Source organism: Colias croceus, chromosome 23 (assembly GCF_905220415.1).
Source record: "Colias croceus chromosome 23, ilColCroc2.1".
In the NCBI taxonomy this organism is placed as follows: Eukaryota; Metazoa; Arthropoda; class Insecta; order Lepidoptera; family Pieridae; genus Colias; species Colias croceus.
In genome coordinates, this window is record NC_059559.1 from 5,503,662 (window position 1) to 5,520,741 (window position 17,080).

General features: G+C 36.3%; 1 protein-coding gene and 1 long non-coding RNA gene across 6 annotated transcripts; both read right to left on the bottom strand.

Annotated features, from left to right (window-relative positions):
* Positions 1-1,069: 1,069 nt before the first annotated feature.
* LOC123702188 (phenoloxidase-activating factor 2-like) lies at positions 1,070-17,042 on the bottom strand. The gene is made up of 9 exons (XM_045649869.1): positions 16,994-17,042; positions 14,464-14,618; positions 13,705-13,816; positions 6,762-6,950; positions 5,681-5,783; positions 4,665-4,770; positions 3,454-3,635; positions 2,730-2,894; positions 1,070-1,251 (listed from the first exon to the last, which is right to left on the bottom strand). The coding sequence occupies exons 1-9, from the start codon at positions 17,011-17,013 to the stop codon at positions 1,087-1,089; spliced, it is 1,197 nt and encodes a 398-aa protein (XP_045505825.1). The 5' UTR covers positions 17,014-17,042; the 3' UTR covers positions 1,070-1,086.
* Positions 6,978-12,143, bottom strand: LOC123702192. Of its 5 annotated transcripts, none has more exons than XR_006752828.1 (2): positions 11,911-12,143; positions 6,978-7,341 (listed from the first exon to the last, which is right to left on the bottom strand). It is a non-coding gene; the product is annotated as an uncharacterized LOC123702192 (long non-coding RNA). The 5 variants fall into 5 exon arrangements; XR_006752825.1 differs by having other exon boundaries at positions 11,815-12,143; XR_006752824.1 differs by having other exon boundaries at positions 6,978-7,344; positions 11,815-12,143.
* Positions 17,043-17,080: the final 38 nt, after the last annotated feature.

The window sequence follows — 17,080 nt, forward strand, 5'->3', positions numbered from 1 at the left end:
CATAGTTCCCGTTCCCGTAGGATTTCCGGGATTGCGTCATTTCCCGGGATAAAAGTAGCCTATGTCCTTTCTCGGGTATCAAAATATCTCTATACCAAATTTCATGAAAATTGGTTCGGTAGTTTAGGCGTGATTGAGAAACAGACAGACAGAGTTACTTTCGCATTTATAATATTAGTATGGATTGCCAATACTTTAGAAACTTCTAAGTATATGCAAGATGTAAGGATAAAATAAAACAAATAAATTCAAACAACATTTTAGTCACTAAAACGTGGATTTTAATATCCAAGATAAAGGGTTGTATGTAGTAACTAGCTCCGCTCCTGTTGGTCTTGGCGTGATGATGTATTTGGCCTATATTCTTCCTTTAAATGAGCTATCTAACACAGAAAGAATTTTTCAAATCAGACCAGTAGTTCTTGAGATAATCGCGTGAAACAAACAAGCAAACTCTATCTTATATATCGAATAGAATCGCAAAATGTGTTGGTAAGCGCATAACTCGAGAACGGCTGAACCGATTTCGATAATTCTTTTTTTATTATATTCCTTGAAGTACTTATGTAGAGAAAACGTAAACATGTACCACGGGCGAAGCCGGGGCGGACCGCTAGTTTCATAATATTACTAGCTTTCCACCCGTGGCTTCGCCCGCGTTTTCAAAGAAAACCCGCGTAGTTCCTGTTCTCATTTCCGTGATAAAACCTATCCTATGTGTTAATCCAAGTTACCGTCTATATGTGCTAAATTTCATTGTAATCGGTTCTGTAGTATTTTCATGAAAGAGTAACAAACATACACATACACATCCATCCTCAAAAAAAAATTCACATTTATAATATTAGTAGGAAGTAGGATAATACTAGTACTAGCGGTCCGCCCCGGCTTCGCTCGTGGTACCTACATGTTTAAACTATCCTATCTCTCAATTTGGATCGAACTGCAAATGGTGTGCGAATTTTATTATAATCGGTTAAGTAGTTTAGGAGTCCATTGAGGACAAACATTGTGACACGAGATTTATATATAAAGATGGTTGCTGGGTCATAAATAAAACAAGTTATTTTAACAATAATTTATTCACTAAAACGTGAAAGTGTTTGCCGGTATCCCCTCATTGGCCAGGGTTTCCACAACCCAGTCGTATACGTGGGGTATACTCGCGTATACCCCTGGTACCTTGCTCCCACAGCCGATTCCGAACGCCACCATACCGTAAATAGCGTACCGACTGACGTCTGAGTCTTTCTGTAAAATATAGTTAGTTCTTCATTACATTGATCTTCTCTATACAGGGTTACTTGTAACACATCAGCAACCTCGCAGGACAAGATAGCTGACATCATAAGTAACAACATTTAGTTTAATTTGTTAGATTATATTTTCATACAAAAATAAATATTCATTTAGTTTTCCGTTTGAATATTATAAACTTTGCGCGCATCCCAAAAATTACGTAAACAAGAAGGAACGAGAGGGGGATCGCGTCGTCCTTTCGATAATGAATAGAACATAGACTTACAAATATTAGGAGAGTACAATAAAAGCATAAAAAATCATTTAAAAATAATTTATTGGGTTATGTTAAAAGTCGTAGAACAAATGTTGTTACTTATGATGTTAGCTATCTTGTCCTGCGAGGTTGCTGGTGTTTTACAAGTGACCCTGTATACAGGTTATCCCACAGTCGGTATTCTAATCTCAATGGAGGTTATAGATTTGCATACGCTGAGTCTCAGGTACGTAAAAAATTCTTATAAAATTCCAGATGCATTTTTGTTTGAAATAGATGAATTCTTAAAACTCTTTGTGTACACCCATAACAAGCAACCCCATTAGCGAAGCGGTATATGCCGGCTGCGCGAAGCTAGAGAAGAGAACATGGATTTACAGAAAAAAAATAGCAAAATTTTTTTTTATGTAATTTTGTTGTTTATGTATTATTTTGGTTACAAGCCCCTTTGCACTTAGTATACCAATAGTGAGAAACCCTGTATATACATATATTATAATAGGTAAGCCCGCGGCTTCGCCCGCGTTTTAAAAGAAAAATTCGCATAGATCCCGTTACTGTTATTCAGGGATATCTATCCTATGTAATCCAAGTTACCCTCTATGTGTGTGCCAAATTTAATGAAAATCAGTTCAGCAGTTTTTTCATGAAGAAGTAACAAACAAACATACTTTTGCATTTATAATAGTAGTCAGATTTAGTGTTACATTGTGAAATGTTTGTAAAAGTAAGGCAATTAAAAACTTATATTTTACTGGCTGTGCTCCGCTCCTGTTGGTCTTAGCGAGATGATAATTTAAAGCCTTCCTTGATAAATCTAATCTAATAAATTGTTATTGCGCTATTTTGTTTTGGGACCGTTCTTGATCTAATACCGAAAAAATTTTTCAAATCAGACCTGGTTCTTGAGATTAGCGCGTTCAAACAAACAAACTCTTCAGCTTTATAATCTTAATATTCTTAATATATATTATAAAGGCGAAAGTTTGTAAGTATGGATGTATGAATGTATGGATGTTTGTTACTCTTTCACGTAAAAACTACTGAACCGATTACAATGAAATTTAGCACACATATAGAGGGTAACTTGGATTAACACATAGGATAGTTTTTATCTCGGAAATCCCACGGGAACGGGAACTATGCGGGTTTTCCTTTGCAAACGCGGGGAAAACCGCGGGCGGAAATCTAGTATTAGTATAGATTCACTCACGGATATCTCGCACACTAGTGGCGCCCCCCCGTCCCCCGTGCAAGTGTCGATCTGTTTCTCCCCCCCCGCGCAAATCTGGGAATTGTGGAGTTTAAACTTTGACCCCAATAAAGTTGTCCTTAAGGAATATTCGCAGCTGTTCTTCTCGACTATTGGAAGGGGAAGCTGAAATAAATAGTTTTATGTACACAAAATAAAACATTGATAATTTTTTATTGCAGCTTGAAAATTTTATTGCTTACTAGCTGCTCCGCGCGGTTTCACCCCCGTGACTCCGCTCCTGTTGGTCGTAGCGTGGTGATAATATATAGCCTTCCTCGATAAATGAGCTATCTACCACCGAAAGAATTTTTCAAATCGGACCAGTAGTTTCCGAGATTAGCGCGTTCAAACAAACAAACAAACTCCTCAGCTTTATAATATTAGTATAGATAGTATAGATATTATATCCTCAAATAGTTAGATATTATTGTAAACGTTCAAAGTTACTTGTTTTTTGCTAATGAAGTATTTACCTAGATGTTATAATCTTTATGAGCACAATAAAAATTTTGTGCAAATAAAGATTATTGAAGTGAATCTTCTTTAGGCGCGTTGAGAGTAAAATTTCAATGTCGCGTCATGGCAATACCGTCACGACATGGATTAAAGCGACGACTGTGATATCTTTGAATGTTGCCAAAGAAGTTTCACTTCTGACACACGCTCTTTTTTATTTAGTTACCTTTTTCAATATAGTAGCGTATTCCTGTGAATCATAAAACGTTTTGCCCCATCCCATGCTATAACAAAGCGTCCCGGGGGCAGGGACTTGTCGGCCCAAGCACGCGATCCCCATATGGGGCTGATCCGTCAGATTGAAGGGGCTCTGTAGTATTAGCAGCGCTACGTTGTTTTGGGACCGTTCTGGAATCAAATTAAACTTATAGACTGACATGAGCTCCAAAATTGGTTGAAAGAAAAGTCTGCCTATACATTTAATAGGCAGAGTTTTATACACTACAGAGTTTTATACACGACTGTAAACATTACTGTCAGGCTGAAGGAACTAGCGATTGGATTCGAAAAATAGCAGATAAACTCGAACATTACTGCACCAAAATAAGGTGTTTCAATGAATGTTTTATACAACGCCGATCGAACATTGTAATATAAAAATAATTATTTTCTTGCTTTATATATTTGTGCTTGAATTCACGCATACATTTAGATAAAAGACTTTGAAACGGATTTTAAACGCGATTTATTCATTACTAGCTGCGCCCTGCGGTTTCACCCACTTGGTTCCGCTCCTGTAGCGTGATGATATATAGCCTTCCTCGATGAATGGTCTATCTAACAGCGAAATAATTTTTCCAAATCGGACCAGTAGTTCCTGAGATTAGCGCGTTCAATCAAACAAACAAACTCTTCAGCTTTAAAATATTATAGTATAGAGTTAGCGGAATAGGCAATAGGGGACGTATTCGGCCTTCATGGAGGTGAAAGATGGAAAAGGATGCTGGCCAGTTAGCGAGGACGGTGGATATATGTCAGGCACCGCGTTCGATTTCGCTCTCTTGTTTTTCGACACCCGGATCGGATAGCCGTCATCATTTTTCACTTATTATAATTGTTAACATTTTAATAAGATTTTAATATTAAAAATTGTGATTATTCTTTGAAAGTATTTTCTTTAATATTTTAAATAGCCGTCTAAAAGGCTAATTATAGATAATATTATCAACGCAACGGGGAACTGCGATCAGTGAAAAGTCTTCAATTTGTAAATATGTTGTGCTTGGAAGGAAAACATACTATTGTCTGGCAGAAATCGCTTACAGCGATAAGACCGCCCTCTGTACATAATATTATAACTTGTATGATTCTTTTTTGTTATCTTGTATTTTTGTGTGCAATAAAGAATTTTTCATTCATTCATTTCATTCTTCATACTATCGTTAAATTCCGGATGCAGGATGATCTTGCTAACACCACGCTCCACGTGGGAAAACAGCTCGTTGTCTGTCTGTGTGTCCCACTCGCCGGCACGACATCTTATCTGTAACCGAATTGATGTACCTATAATTAAGGTAGCTTTAGGGCTAGCGCGCAAGAGCAACTTTTGTCTCCGCAACTATTTTGTCTCTCCCATCAACTCTATGGGCTAGTAAGGAAGTGTGCGCACGTAGCGACGCAACTCCCCATAGAGTTGATGGGAGAGACTAAATAGTTGTGGAGACAAAAGTTGCTCTTGCGCGCTAGCTCTTAACAAATAAAAATGATAACCTTAAAAATCTATCTGTATGGCCCTTTATTGAATTTTAATTCATGTGTTTGCTATACGAGTTAAACAACTATTATTGTGGTATTTTGTGTTGTTGATAAACGCCGTCATAAGCCAAGAATAATGAATATTAATATTATTCTCAAGTATTCTCAGATACATGCGTTGCCTAACAATTACCAACGCCCACGAATGAATGCCTCCTGGTATTCTCATGTTCGTTGCTATAGCAACGCTTACAAATGAATATTATCATGTATTCTCATGTTCGTTACCATAGCAACACCTACGAATGAATGCCTCCATGTATTCTCATGTTCGTTACCATAGCAACACCTACGAATGAATGCCTCCATGTATTCTCATGTTCGTTACCATAGCAACACCTACGAATGAATGCCTCCATGTATTCTCATGTTCGTTACCATAGCAACACCTACGAATGAATGCCTCCATGTATTCTCATGTTCGTTACCATAGCAACACCTACGAATGAATGCCTCCATGTATTCTCATGTTCGTTACCATAGCAACGCCTACGAATGAATACCTCTTTGTATTCTCATGTTCGTTGCCATAGCAACGCTTACGAATGACTGTCTTCTTGTATTCTAACGTTCGTTACCATGGAAATGCCCAAACATGTGTCTCTTTGTAAGAATGTTATTAGAAGTTATGGAATTACCTTATCTGCAGGCATTTTGTGCACCTTGTGAGCTGCAGTGATCACGACTGATGGATGTATGAGAGAGCCACCGCCGAAATATTCCGATTTCTCACCATTCGTACTGTAAAATTATTCATTTATTTTAAACATCATTGCTATTACAGGAGTTTTGTATATACTAGCTGTCCCCGCGGTTTCACATGCATTGCTCCGCTCCTATTTTTCTTTATCGAATTTTTCAAATCGGACCAGTAGTTCCTGAGATTAGCGCGTTCAAACAAACAAACTCTTCAGCTGTATAATATTAGTATAGATAATTTGTAAAAAATTTGCAAGCCATTTACAATGGCACCATATGTGATATAAATATTGTAGTATATTAATAACCATATACCTACGAGCAAACCCATCAAACATTTATTTATTCAATAAGACTTCTTCTAGAAGCACTTTTGAATCGTCATGAGTTTTTACCATTTACCAGCGAAAACAGTATAAATTATGCATTTACATTGAATTTTTCATAATATGTTCATTTGTCATGACAAATTCAGTCCTGAGTTTCTGAAGCAACAACTTATTTACTAACTAGCTTCCGCCCGCGACTCCGTCCGCGCGGATGTCGGTCTTCGCGTGGATGGTTTATTTCTCCGTTTTGAGTAACTCTGACAATGACATCTTATAAATATCTATTACGCCTCTCTACCCAAATACGCCTAGGCCTATAATAATACGCAACGTGTGTTCGCGGTTCTACAGAACAACGTCTATGGATAGAACTGAAAAATTAAGATTAATTTTTTTTCTACGTATTTTTCCAGGATAAAAAGTATCCTATTTTACGTCCAGGATAATAAGGTATAATTATACCAAGTTTCATCGAAATCGAACCGTTACTTTTCACGTGATGTCTTCACATACAGACAGACAAAAAATTTTTTAATCACATATTTGTGTTTGGTATCGATCCAGTAACACCCCCTGCTATTTATTTTTTCAATATTTTCAATGTACAGAATTGACTCTTCTACAGATTTATTATATGTTGATGCTATAAAAGGTTCCAAATAAATTATTTGATTTAGTAAAATATGCTTACTTCAACATAGCTATCATCCAAGGGAACTCTCCAAAATCTGCGTGGTCTATGTCCTTCTTCCTGAAGACAGACGCACCAGGGTTACTCCATCCACACGAGGGGTTCTGCGGGAAGATCACCTTGGGCTTTGGCTTCTCTAGCACCTGGTCAACTGGACAGCATTTCAATAAGTAGTGGCAAGCTGATTGCCTGGAAAGTACAAAAATTAAATAAATAAATATTGATGTTTTGCATTAAAACAAAACATGTATTATGTGTCGAATAAAACACACAGCGTTGGATGAAGAAAGCAGTCTATGAATCCTATATATCTCTATGCAAATTGGGTCACCTTACCAAATATCGATGGATCTTTCACCTCACTAGCAAGAGCGCGTCCCTAGTATGGCATCTGTCATCAACATCATCGCCTTTGAAGCGCTGTCATCTTCCAAGCTCCATAGCATCTTCATCAGCAAGCAGTAAACTGCAACGCTGTGTGTTTTATTCGACACATAATACATGTTTTGTTTTAATGCAAAACATCAATATTATGTGTCTTTCTAAAACACACAGCGTTGGATGAAGATGTGTTTGATATCTGCTGGTGAAGAAAGACATACAAACGCTATGTTGAAAATAAATTATCTTGTTAATATTGTAATACCTAAGTGCTGTATTAACAACTTAAATTTCATTCCTTACAGAATGTTAAATGAACCTGTTGTATTGTAAAATAAAGTTATATTTTAAATTCTAAAAACAATACAAGGGGGTTATGTAATAACAACAAAAATTGTTTTTCTTTCATATTGTAAGAACTAACCATATAGGTATCCTCTAAATTTTAAATTATTCTCCTCAGATAATCTTCTCAATAAGCCAATACTAATGAACTAAGTCTTAGAACCTAAGAACTGCTTAATTATTTCTCTATATCTTTGATACAAATCAAAGTTCAAATAATAACATAAAAATAAAATTTTAAAAATTATAACTCAAAGGAAGATCAATGTCACCAAGGATAAACAATGGAGCCTCTAAGGCTAAATACTACAGTAAATAACATCTGTATCTAAAATAACTATAATAAGCAATGTTAACACAACTGTACCTTAAGCATTAAGCATGTTTGTTACACATTGATCATTACTATGATCTTAAATTAATTACACTGAATTAAATAATAAATTAAACAGTTTCAGGTTACCTTAAAGTAAACCAGACTCACTGGCACTGGCTAAATTGACTGATTGACAGTAAAACTTTTATAATTGACTGTATGGTCCTTCCACTGCCTCCACGGGTTGGTGCCCTTACCACATTCTTGAAGCCACTGCTGGACAGGGCTGCTACGTTTACTGTCTTTAAGATCTGGAGGGACCTTAACTAGCCAGAGATAAAGGTTTGTGTTGCAAGGTTAAAGGGTCCGCCCCTTTATAGATAAGAATCAATTATCTACTTTTAAGATTGAAAATCAGTCCTTTGTTACTTGAACCAACCTTTCCACATGGGTCACTGGGCATATCTATGTGTCTGAGTTTCCTCACAACCGACCACCTGATGGATAATGTGTTGTTGTATCCATTTAATATCCAAATTCAGGTCAGGTTATAATCTTATCTTGCTGTGATAAAAAACTGTATTTTGAGGTTTTCAGAAGTCATGTTCATGTCATGAACAGGGTCAGCTTGCTTATGATAGACTTAAGCCAATAAAATAGAACCCCTGTGTACTAGATTACATGCATTCTTTTTTTTTTTTTTTTTTTAGCATTGCATTATGAAAGTCACCTCCTGCTTGGAGGGTCATATGTTGGCACTGTGGAGGGGCACCACTACTTAACTGCTCTTTCTCCTTTGCTTTACAATGGGCTGTTTTCTCCCCTCCCCCCCCCCTTTTCTGACTGAGCAGTTGGGGGGCCATAAGGCCGTAAGGCCATTCACCAATGGTCTGAGTGCTCATGACTTCCGGGTCAATAACCATATATAACCATAATAGTCAATAACCATAAGCCATCTTTAGGCGCTTGACATTGAGTTGCGGACAAATGCCCGTATATTATTATTATTTATTATATCAACCATAAGCCACCCTTGGGTGCTATGTATCTGCCCCGGTCCCGGGGTGCGAGGTGCGCTAGTGCACTTGGAGGATTACCCTTGAAAGGGAATATTCAGTCTAGGCGTCAGCTCCATCAACGACTGCAGATGTCGCAAAATTCGGAGCAGGCTTTGGCAAATATGCCTTGGCACTAAAGCATTCCTTTGGGTAGCGAAATGGTCCATATCAGGAGCTTCCGAAATATTATATTTCCTGTTGTACAAGGTAGGAGAAGCCACTCCGGTACAGGTTGATTTCTTGAGAGGCAATCTAAATCAAAGGCCATTTAGGCGTCCTGGAAGCGTGCCAAGAGTTATTCTCAACTTTTCAGCTAGGTACAGTTACTCAGTTGTAAGAGCTAAGAGAGTCAGCAACCTTTGTATGTGGGCGACCAAAGTCTGATTGATAGCTTGGGCTACAGGATGTGCGCCCCTTGCAATTTACTCAGAAGCACTTTTATTGCATATCTGGTACACGACATATAAGTCAGAAGTTCTAATGCCAAGTCCCCTGCTTCCCTCTCCATTTCTCTGACAGGTAAGTACTGTTCAGATGTCCTACTCAGCCCGCATCCACGGTATCTGTAGTTAGGAAGTGAGAAACTTGTTCTTTTACAAAGACTATTACATTTCTGTTTATGTTTCTTTTCCACAACTCTTAAGTCTTGTATAGCATGTAGAGGGAAAGCCTTTCTCTCTTGGTCTCCTGTGCGCGAAACTCTAGAGAAATACCTGGAGGCGACAACTGTACAGTCCTCTCAGTGTTAGATGTCTAGAACTGTCTGCAACTCTTATTTAGTGCAAGACATGGTCCTTTTAATGACTACCACAGTATGCTCTATCTTTGAGGCTTTTGGGACTGGCAATAACACAGACATTTCTATAGTATCACACATGAGGCACAAGTATCCAGGCTTACAATGTACACTTTGTAATTGATGTGCCAAACCTGCCTTCCCAAAATCTCTATGGTCTCCGGGACCTGTAGAGTTAATTGGAACAATCCTTGTGGACGAAAAGATAATTGTCTAACTAAAAGGCTGTAGCTCATTCTGTGGCTTTACTAAAATCTCCATGGTCTCCGAGACCTGTGAAGTTAAATTATTAGAATAATCCTGATAGTTTAACTAAATCAGAGGGCTGTGGCCCTTTTTGTGATTGGAGTGCCAATCAAGCTCTACCAATATCTCCATGGTCTCCGCGACCTGTGAAGTTGAATTGGAATAGTCTTGTCAATCAGGCTTTACCAAAACCCCCATGGTCTCCGCGACCTGTGAAGTTGAATTGGAATAGTCCTGCCAATCAGGCTTTACCAAAACCTCCATGGTCTCCGCGACCTGTGAAGTTAAATTGGATTAGTCATGGTAGACCCAAAAGATAATTGTCCATCTAAATCAGAAGGCACTTTATGTGGCTGTAGTGCCAATTAAGCTTTTCCAAAATCCTCACAGTCTACAAGACCTGTGAAGTTAATTTTGCAACGGTCTCAATAGACCAAAACTTAATAGCTTAAATAAAACAGAAGGAGGGCATCTCCAGCCTGTAGGGTCTCCGCGACCATTTGAAATGGCTGCCATATGCAGGCAGAAAATAGGCCAATGATGCCTGATTGTACAAGCCAATCCTGGCCTTGTGAGAATCTCATTACTGTTACCAATGATGTCTAATTTTACAAGACAATCCTGGCTTTGTAAAAATTTAATTACCGTTATAATCTGTGATATGTATCAAAATTACCTGGTTAATACCTAGGTGTTTAGGTGTCTCAGGTTGAATATCAACCTGGCGGAGCCATCAGCTCTTATTGCCAGAAGCATATCTGAATGTAAGTATGGCATATATTTTTCTGGGTCTTTCTGGACACAGTTCTTTCAGCATAACCATACTAAGCTAATCATGGCTAAGGACGCCTTGTACATATTTTCAGTACATATTTTTGTAGAAGATACAAATAAAAAATACAAAGATTTTGGTTACTTTACTGTTGATATTATAGAATTGTTATCACACCTGAGTGTTAATTTTAAGGCAAGCTCTTTCACTTAAGTAAGAAAGGAACTAGATAAACAACATTATCATCGGTAACATTATAACCAAGAATGATCTCATTCAACTGTTCGGGGATACAGTAAATATGGGTCCTTGATGATGATAATGTATATAAACATATCTACCTCTTATAATCTGCAATGTCTATTTCTTATGATTTTTCACTACTATTCAAATAAGTACCCATAGAATCAAAGCTTATTCTGGTATCAATTGGCTCTGAAAATAAGCTCCTTATGTTAAGAATTATTTACCGTAAGATAAATTAGGTAATCTCAACTTGCAGTAATAAGTAGCTCCTACTGAATATTGTGTGAGACTGTTGCTCATATTATACACTCTATATCATATCCTATAATAAGTAATGTAAAATCTATATGTGACATGTATCAATATTGAAATAATATTAAAATAGTTAATTAACAATTTCTTCTCTTTAGAATATTGTGATAGACAGGTTTTGTAACTAACTATCTAAAATCTAAGTACATCTTAATTGTCTTGAATTATTTATGTAGTCAGTGGGCACTAAGTAGTAGGTACTCACTTTTGTTGAGGTAGTTACAATTGAATGGTCAAAGTGATTGAGATGCCTCACTACCTGCTGAGTGCTGGGGCTCGTTAGCCAGAGGGGATCACGGCGGATTCCTTATACCTAAGTACCTTCTACCTAGGTAGCCTAACGCTATTTCACAAGTCTGGTTAAAAGAAATACTTGACACAGTAACCAATGTGCCTGTGTATGATAAAGAAACCCGATGATAATGTAGTGATCTCATTATAGGCATGCATTGTGTTTTATTAATTACCTACATCTAAATATTGATGTATTTGTGTCCAAATACTGTGAAATGTATGCCACGTGCTGGATGAAAATCTATGCACGAGTCCGGACATGTTCTGACAAGTTTGATTGTACTTACGGAATTTCTCGTCTCCCGGTCTCTTGGGCAGTGACGAACCATTACTTCTCTCGTCCTCCGAGGACGAAAAAGAGTTCCCGCCACTATTATACATACCAAAGCACCGGTTTTCGAATTTTCTTCCGACAACGTGGTCTTTTGTGTTTCATATTGGAACTAATTCCGTCTTTCACTAGAAAAACACTAAAATTTAACGCGTGTGTGTTTTATCACACTTAATATTCGAGAATTATAATTATATATATTCGAATTCGAGAATTATATTCTGCGCGATGTTATTGCGCACGAATTCATAAACGCTATGGAGCTTGGAAGATGACAGCGCTTCAAAGGCGATGATGTTGATGACAGATGCCATACTAGGGACGCGCTCTTGCTAGTGAGGTGAAAGATCCATCGATATTTGGTAAGGTGACCCAATTTGCATAGAGATATATAGGATTCATAGACTGCTTTCTTCATCCAACGCTGTGTGTTTTAGAAAGACACATAATAAATAATCTTTATATATAAAAATGAATCGCAAAATGTGTTGGTAAGCGCATAACTCGAGAACGGCTGAACCGATTACGATAATTCTTTTTTTATTATATTTCTTGAAGTACGAGGATGGATCATATGTAGAGAAAACGTAAACATGTACCACGGGCGAAGCCGGGGCGGACCGCTAGTAAATAATAAATAATATAAATATTTTACGTTAAATGTTAACTTTGGTGTACAATCAGGCGCGTAGCTACCGCCGTATATGCCGTATCCAACGTTCGTTAGCAAAAATTATTAATTTTTTTTTCAGAAATGATAATAGTCAAAAGAAGCAATTTTCTGGCCTCCTGTGTAAACATTTTGGAATAAGTGACAGAATAATGATGAATACTTAAATATTTCTTTTAATTTTATGCAAAATTTTTTTTTTCTTTTGTGAGAAATCTTTACCTTTCCTAAGGGCCCCCAAACAAATTTTTATACGGGACCCCGCCAAGGCACGCTACGCTTCTGTGTACAATTCCTGGATTAATATCATGTGTGATGGTTAGCATTAGTTGAAACCACTACATACCTACTGTAATAACAAAGTCACTTTTCGTATCATGCTGCTACCAGAGAATTTTGAATGAATTTAGAAGAGTGAATAGGGGTAACATTTTATTAGTAAGAACGTAAAGCCTTGTTTCCACTTGAGCATGCTCAGGCGAATGAGCGGCTCATTTGGCCGAGCCGCTCAAGTGGAGACGTCTGAGCACGCGCGGCCCGAGAATGCTCAGGCGTCTCCACTTGAGCAGCTCGGCCAAATGATCCGCTCATTCGCCTGAGCATGCTCAAGTGGAAACAAGGCTTTAGAGTGAATAGTTCTCAAATTACAACCCGTTCGAATTAACTTGAGACCTGAACCGATGACGTCATTTAAACTAAGTAAGTACCAGTTTTACCTTCTTTGGGTAGTAATGTTTTTAAGGAAATACCTATCGCATATGTCGAACTCAAGCCGCGTCTCAAGTTAATTATAGAAATTTTGAATGTGTAAGGTTAGTAAAAATCACTTCGTAGTATGAAAAATTATTTTGGTGTTAGATAGCCCATTCATTGAGAAAGATTATAGGCTGTATATACGCTAAGACCAACAGGAGCGGAGCCACGCGGATGAAACTGCGAAGCGCAGCTAGTAATAAACTCAAACTCGAACATTTATTTATTCAATTAGACTACTTTTAGTAGCAGTTTCGAATCGTCATTACATAAGTATTTTTAACATTTACCACCGATTTGGAAAGCAGTATCTATGGAGAAGAACCGGCAAGAAACTCCATAGTTGCTCTTTTTAAAATCATGTCAATATTACATAATATGTAACTTATATCTAACTACATATAATTATTGTTAGGTACATACCTGTAGACTCCTAACTGCGTAAGATCTACGTCTTCTTTTTCTTCATCACACTGAGATGGTTTCACACATTTGCCCACTTGATTATCACTTAATACACAGCCGTTTTGTGGGCCTGAAATTTATAAAAAAGATATAAACAAATTAATAATAAAATTAATAATAAAATAAGATAACATATTTTTGCTAGTCTTTTTCAAGTCCTAGTATTCTTCTAATAATAAAGGATTACTATTCTAATTCAAAATAAATCATAGTTTATTAGTTGTCGAGATACTAATAAATTATAAATAAATAATAAATTACAACAAATTTTAACACAATCGGCTCAGTAGTTTTTGCGAAATGGTCAGACAAAAATTTAAAATCAAATTTCTTCATTCATGCATATATTGACATATAAAGGCATTTTTAGGTTATGTTCAATTGAACTCTTTTACAGTTTTATTATCTATATTCTATACCGATAAAAAAATTTGAGTGTCTGTTTGTAATAATATTAAATTAACCGCTTATAGCTATATGCATATGCGTAGTTACATAATATGCCAAAATAGTAATTTTTACCATTTTTGTCTGTCTGTTTGTTCCGGCTAATCTTTGGACCGATTTTTTTTTTACTCTTGGATCACTCTATCTATTAAAAAAACCGCAATAAAGATTTAAGCATACAAAAGGACATAGGGAAATAGGGACAGAAAAAGCGACTTTGTTTTATACTACGTAGTGAAGATTATAATTGTGATAATTGTAGGTACTAACCTGTAGGGTTTAACGACCCATGCTTGGAGGAATTAGTCAAAGATGCGTTTGACAAAAGACTGTTCAGCCAGGAATTAGTTTCTTCAATGGTTTTGGGATCTGGAAGATTATTCGCCCGTCCGTCGCACAGTGCAAGTAGAGCTAGGAAGAATATCCTGTAAATAAATATACACACCGGTACAATTAGCGGAACAGTAAAAAAAGTGAGACTATGAGATAATAACGCATATATTTGACGAAAATGTAATTAGACACAAAATAACAAATTGATTAACATCTTTTAACTGCGACTTTGAAAAGTCTTCGTTATTTTTTATTGAAAAACTAGCTTCCGCCCGCGACTCCGTCCGCGCGGATGTCGGTCTTCGCGTGGATGGTTTATTTATCCATTTTGAGTACCTCTGACAATAACATCTTATAAATATCTATTGGACCCAATTCCCAAATACGGCTAGGCCTATAATAATACGCAACGTGTGTTCGCGGTTCTACGGAACAACGTCTATGGATAAAACTGAAAAATTAAGATTATTTTTTTTCTACGTATTTTTCCAGGATAAAAAGTATCCTATTTTACGCCCAGGATAATAAGGTATAATTATACCAAGTTTCATCGAAATCGAACCGCTAGTTTTCACGTGATGCCTTCACATACAGACAGACAGACAAAAATTTTTTTAATCACATATTTGGGTTTGGTATCGATCCAGTAACACCCCCTGCTATTTATTTTTTCAATATTTTCAATGTACAGAATTGACCCTTCTACAGATTTATTATATGTATAGATAAAGAAATTTGAAATAAGTGAAATTTTTAGATGATTATGAACCATCACAAAAAATAAAAAAAGTAAGCATTAAATGATTTAACAATAAAATTAAAGCAAAATTTAATAATAATAATAGGTATCGTTTATTTCATACTAGAGCTTCGCCCGTGGTACATATTTTGCAATAAAAGGTAGCCTATGTCCTTTCTCGGGTATCAAAATATCTCCATATATCTCCAAATTGGTTCAGTAGTTTAGGCGTGATTGAGTAACAGACAAACAGACAGAGTTACTTTTGCATTTATAATATCAGTATGGATTCTTTCATAGACATAGACATGGACATATTTATTCAATATAGTTTTGTTCACAAGTAAAAAATATAAGTAATACCCGTTTTAGGCTTAGTTCGAAGAACTAGCCTGTGTATAACATAATATATGCCCCGCGGTTTTAACCACAGTGATGATAATATATATATAGGTATTATAACACCGAAAGAATTTTTGAAATCGGACTAATAATTCCTGAGATTAGCGCGTTCAAACAAACTCTTCAGCTTTATAATATTGTATAGATTATATAGATACTTAGTTAATAGATATTAAATTCTATTTATATAACTGTCAAACCAGAATCTACATTCTAAGAACTGATAGTTTGGAAAGTCCGATAACAAAATTATTATTTTCCTCTTCCTTGTTCTCTTTGTAGCGACATCTCGCTCTGAATCGCGCAAGCGAAATGTTTTCGCTACAGAGCTATATATGTATACAGTCTTAATAATTTTATATCGGCCAAATAATGAATTTCCTTACATTTTGGGATTTTTTTAATGAAACCTACATTTAATAGACTTAAAAATTAAAGTAATGAGAAGATTCTATATGCCATTTAACTACGATATATTATATGTTTTCCATGCGATTTTTCTGCCACACGAAATCCTATTTTAATAATTCTTGACTTTGGGCTTTCGAATAAAATAACAATCATCAAAATCGGTTCAATCAGTCGACACATCTGAGGTAACACACCAAAAAATACAGTTGTATTGAGAACCTCCGTTTTATGAAGTCGGTTGAAAAATAAATTGTGACACCTATAAATTATCCATACTAATATTATAAATGCGAAAGTAACTCTGTCTGTCTGTCTGTTACTCAATCACGCCTAAACTACTGAACCAATTTTCATGATATGGAGATATTTTGATACCCGAGAAAGGACATAGGCTACTTTTTATTCCGGGAAAATGACGCAATCCCGGAAATCCCACGGGAACGGGAACTATGCGGGTTTTTTCTTTGACTGCGCGGGCGAAGCCGCGGGCGGAAAGCTAGTTCTCTATAAATAAATAATATATAAAATTTATCACAATAAACCATTTCGTACTTTACAAATATGTACTTTTGAAATATCTTTTGTTTAACAATAATTTAACATATACACATATATACATTTAATTTATACTAAGTATAAGACTTATTATTAACAACCTACGTATACAACTAAAACTATAAAGCTGAAGAGTTTGTTTATTTGCTTGAACGCGCTAATCTCAGGAACTACGGGTCCGATGTGATAAATTATTTTACCCTTACATATACCATTTATCGAGGAAGGCTATAGGCTTTATATCATCACGTTAAGACCAATAGGAGCGGAGTAATCCGAGTAAAACGCGGGACACAGCTAGTAATAACAAAACAATCAGACGCCAAAACCTTGTCGGGTTAAAAAATAAATATCACTTACTTCATTTTAACACAACACATCCCAATGCTAGCTCACGACTGAAGCTTCTCATTTTGTTATTAATATAAAACAAGTTTCCGTGATAGT

What these genes read in the sequence shown, in the direction of transcription:
- LOC123702188 (XM_045649869.1), bottom strand. Translation starts at nt 17,013, where the DNA reads ATGTGTTGTGTTAAAATGAA. An exon ending in TGGGTCGTTAAACCCTACAG is followed by an intron (nt 13,817 to 14,463) that starts GTTAGTACCTAC and finishes TATAAATTTCAG; the next exon opens with GCCCACAAAACGGCTGTGTA. An exon ending in ACAAAATGCCTGCAGATAAG is followed by an intron (nt 4,771 to 5,680) that starts GTAATTCCATAA and finishes ATTCGGTTACAG; the next exon opens with ATAAGATGTCGTGCCGGCGA.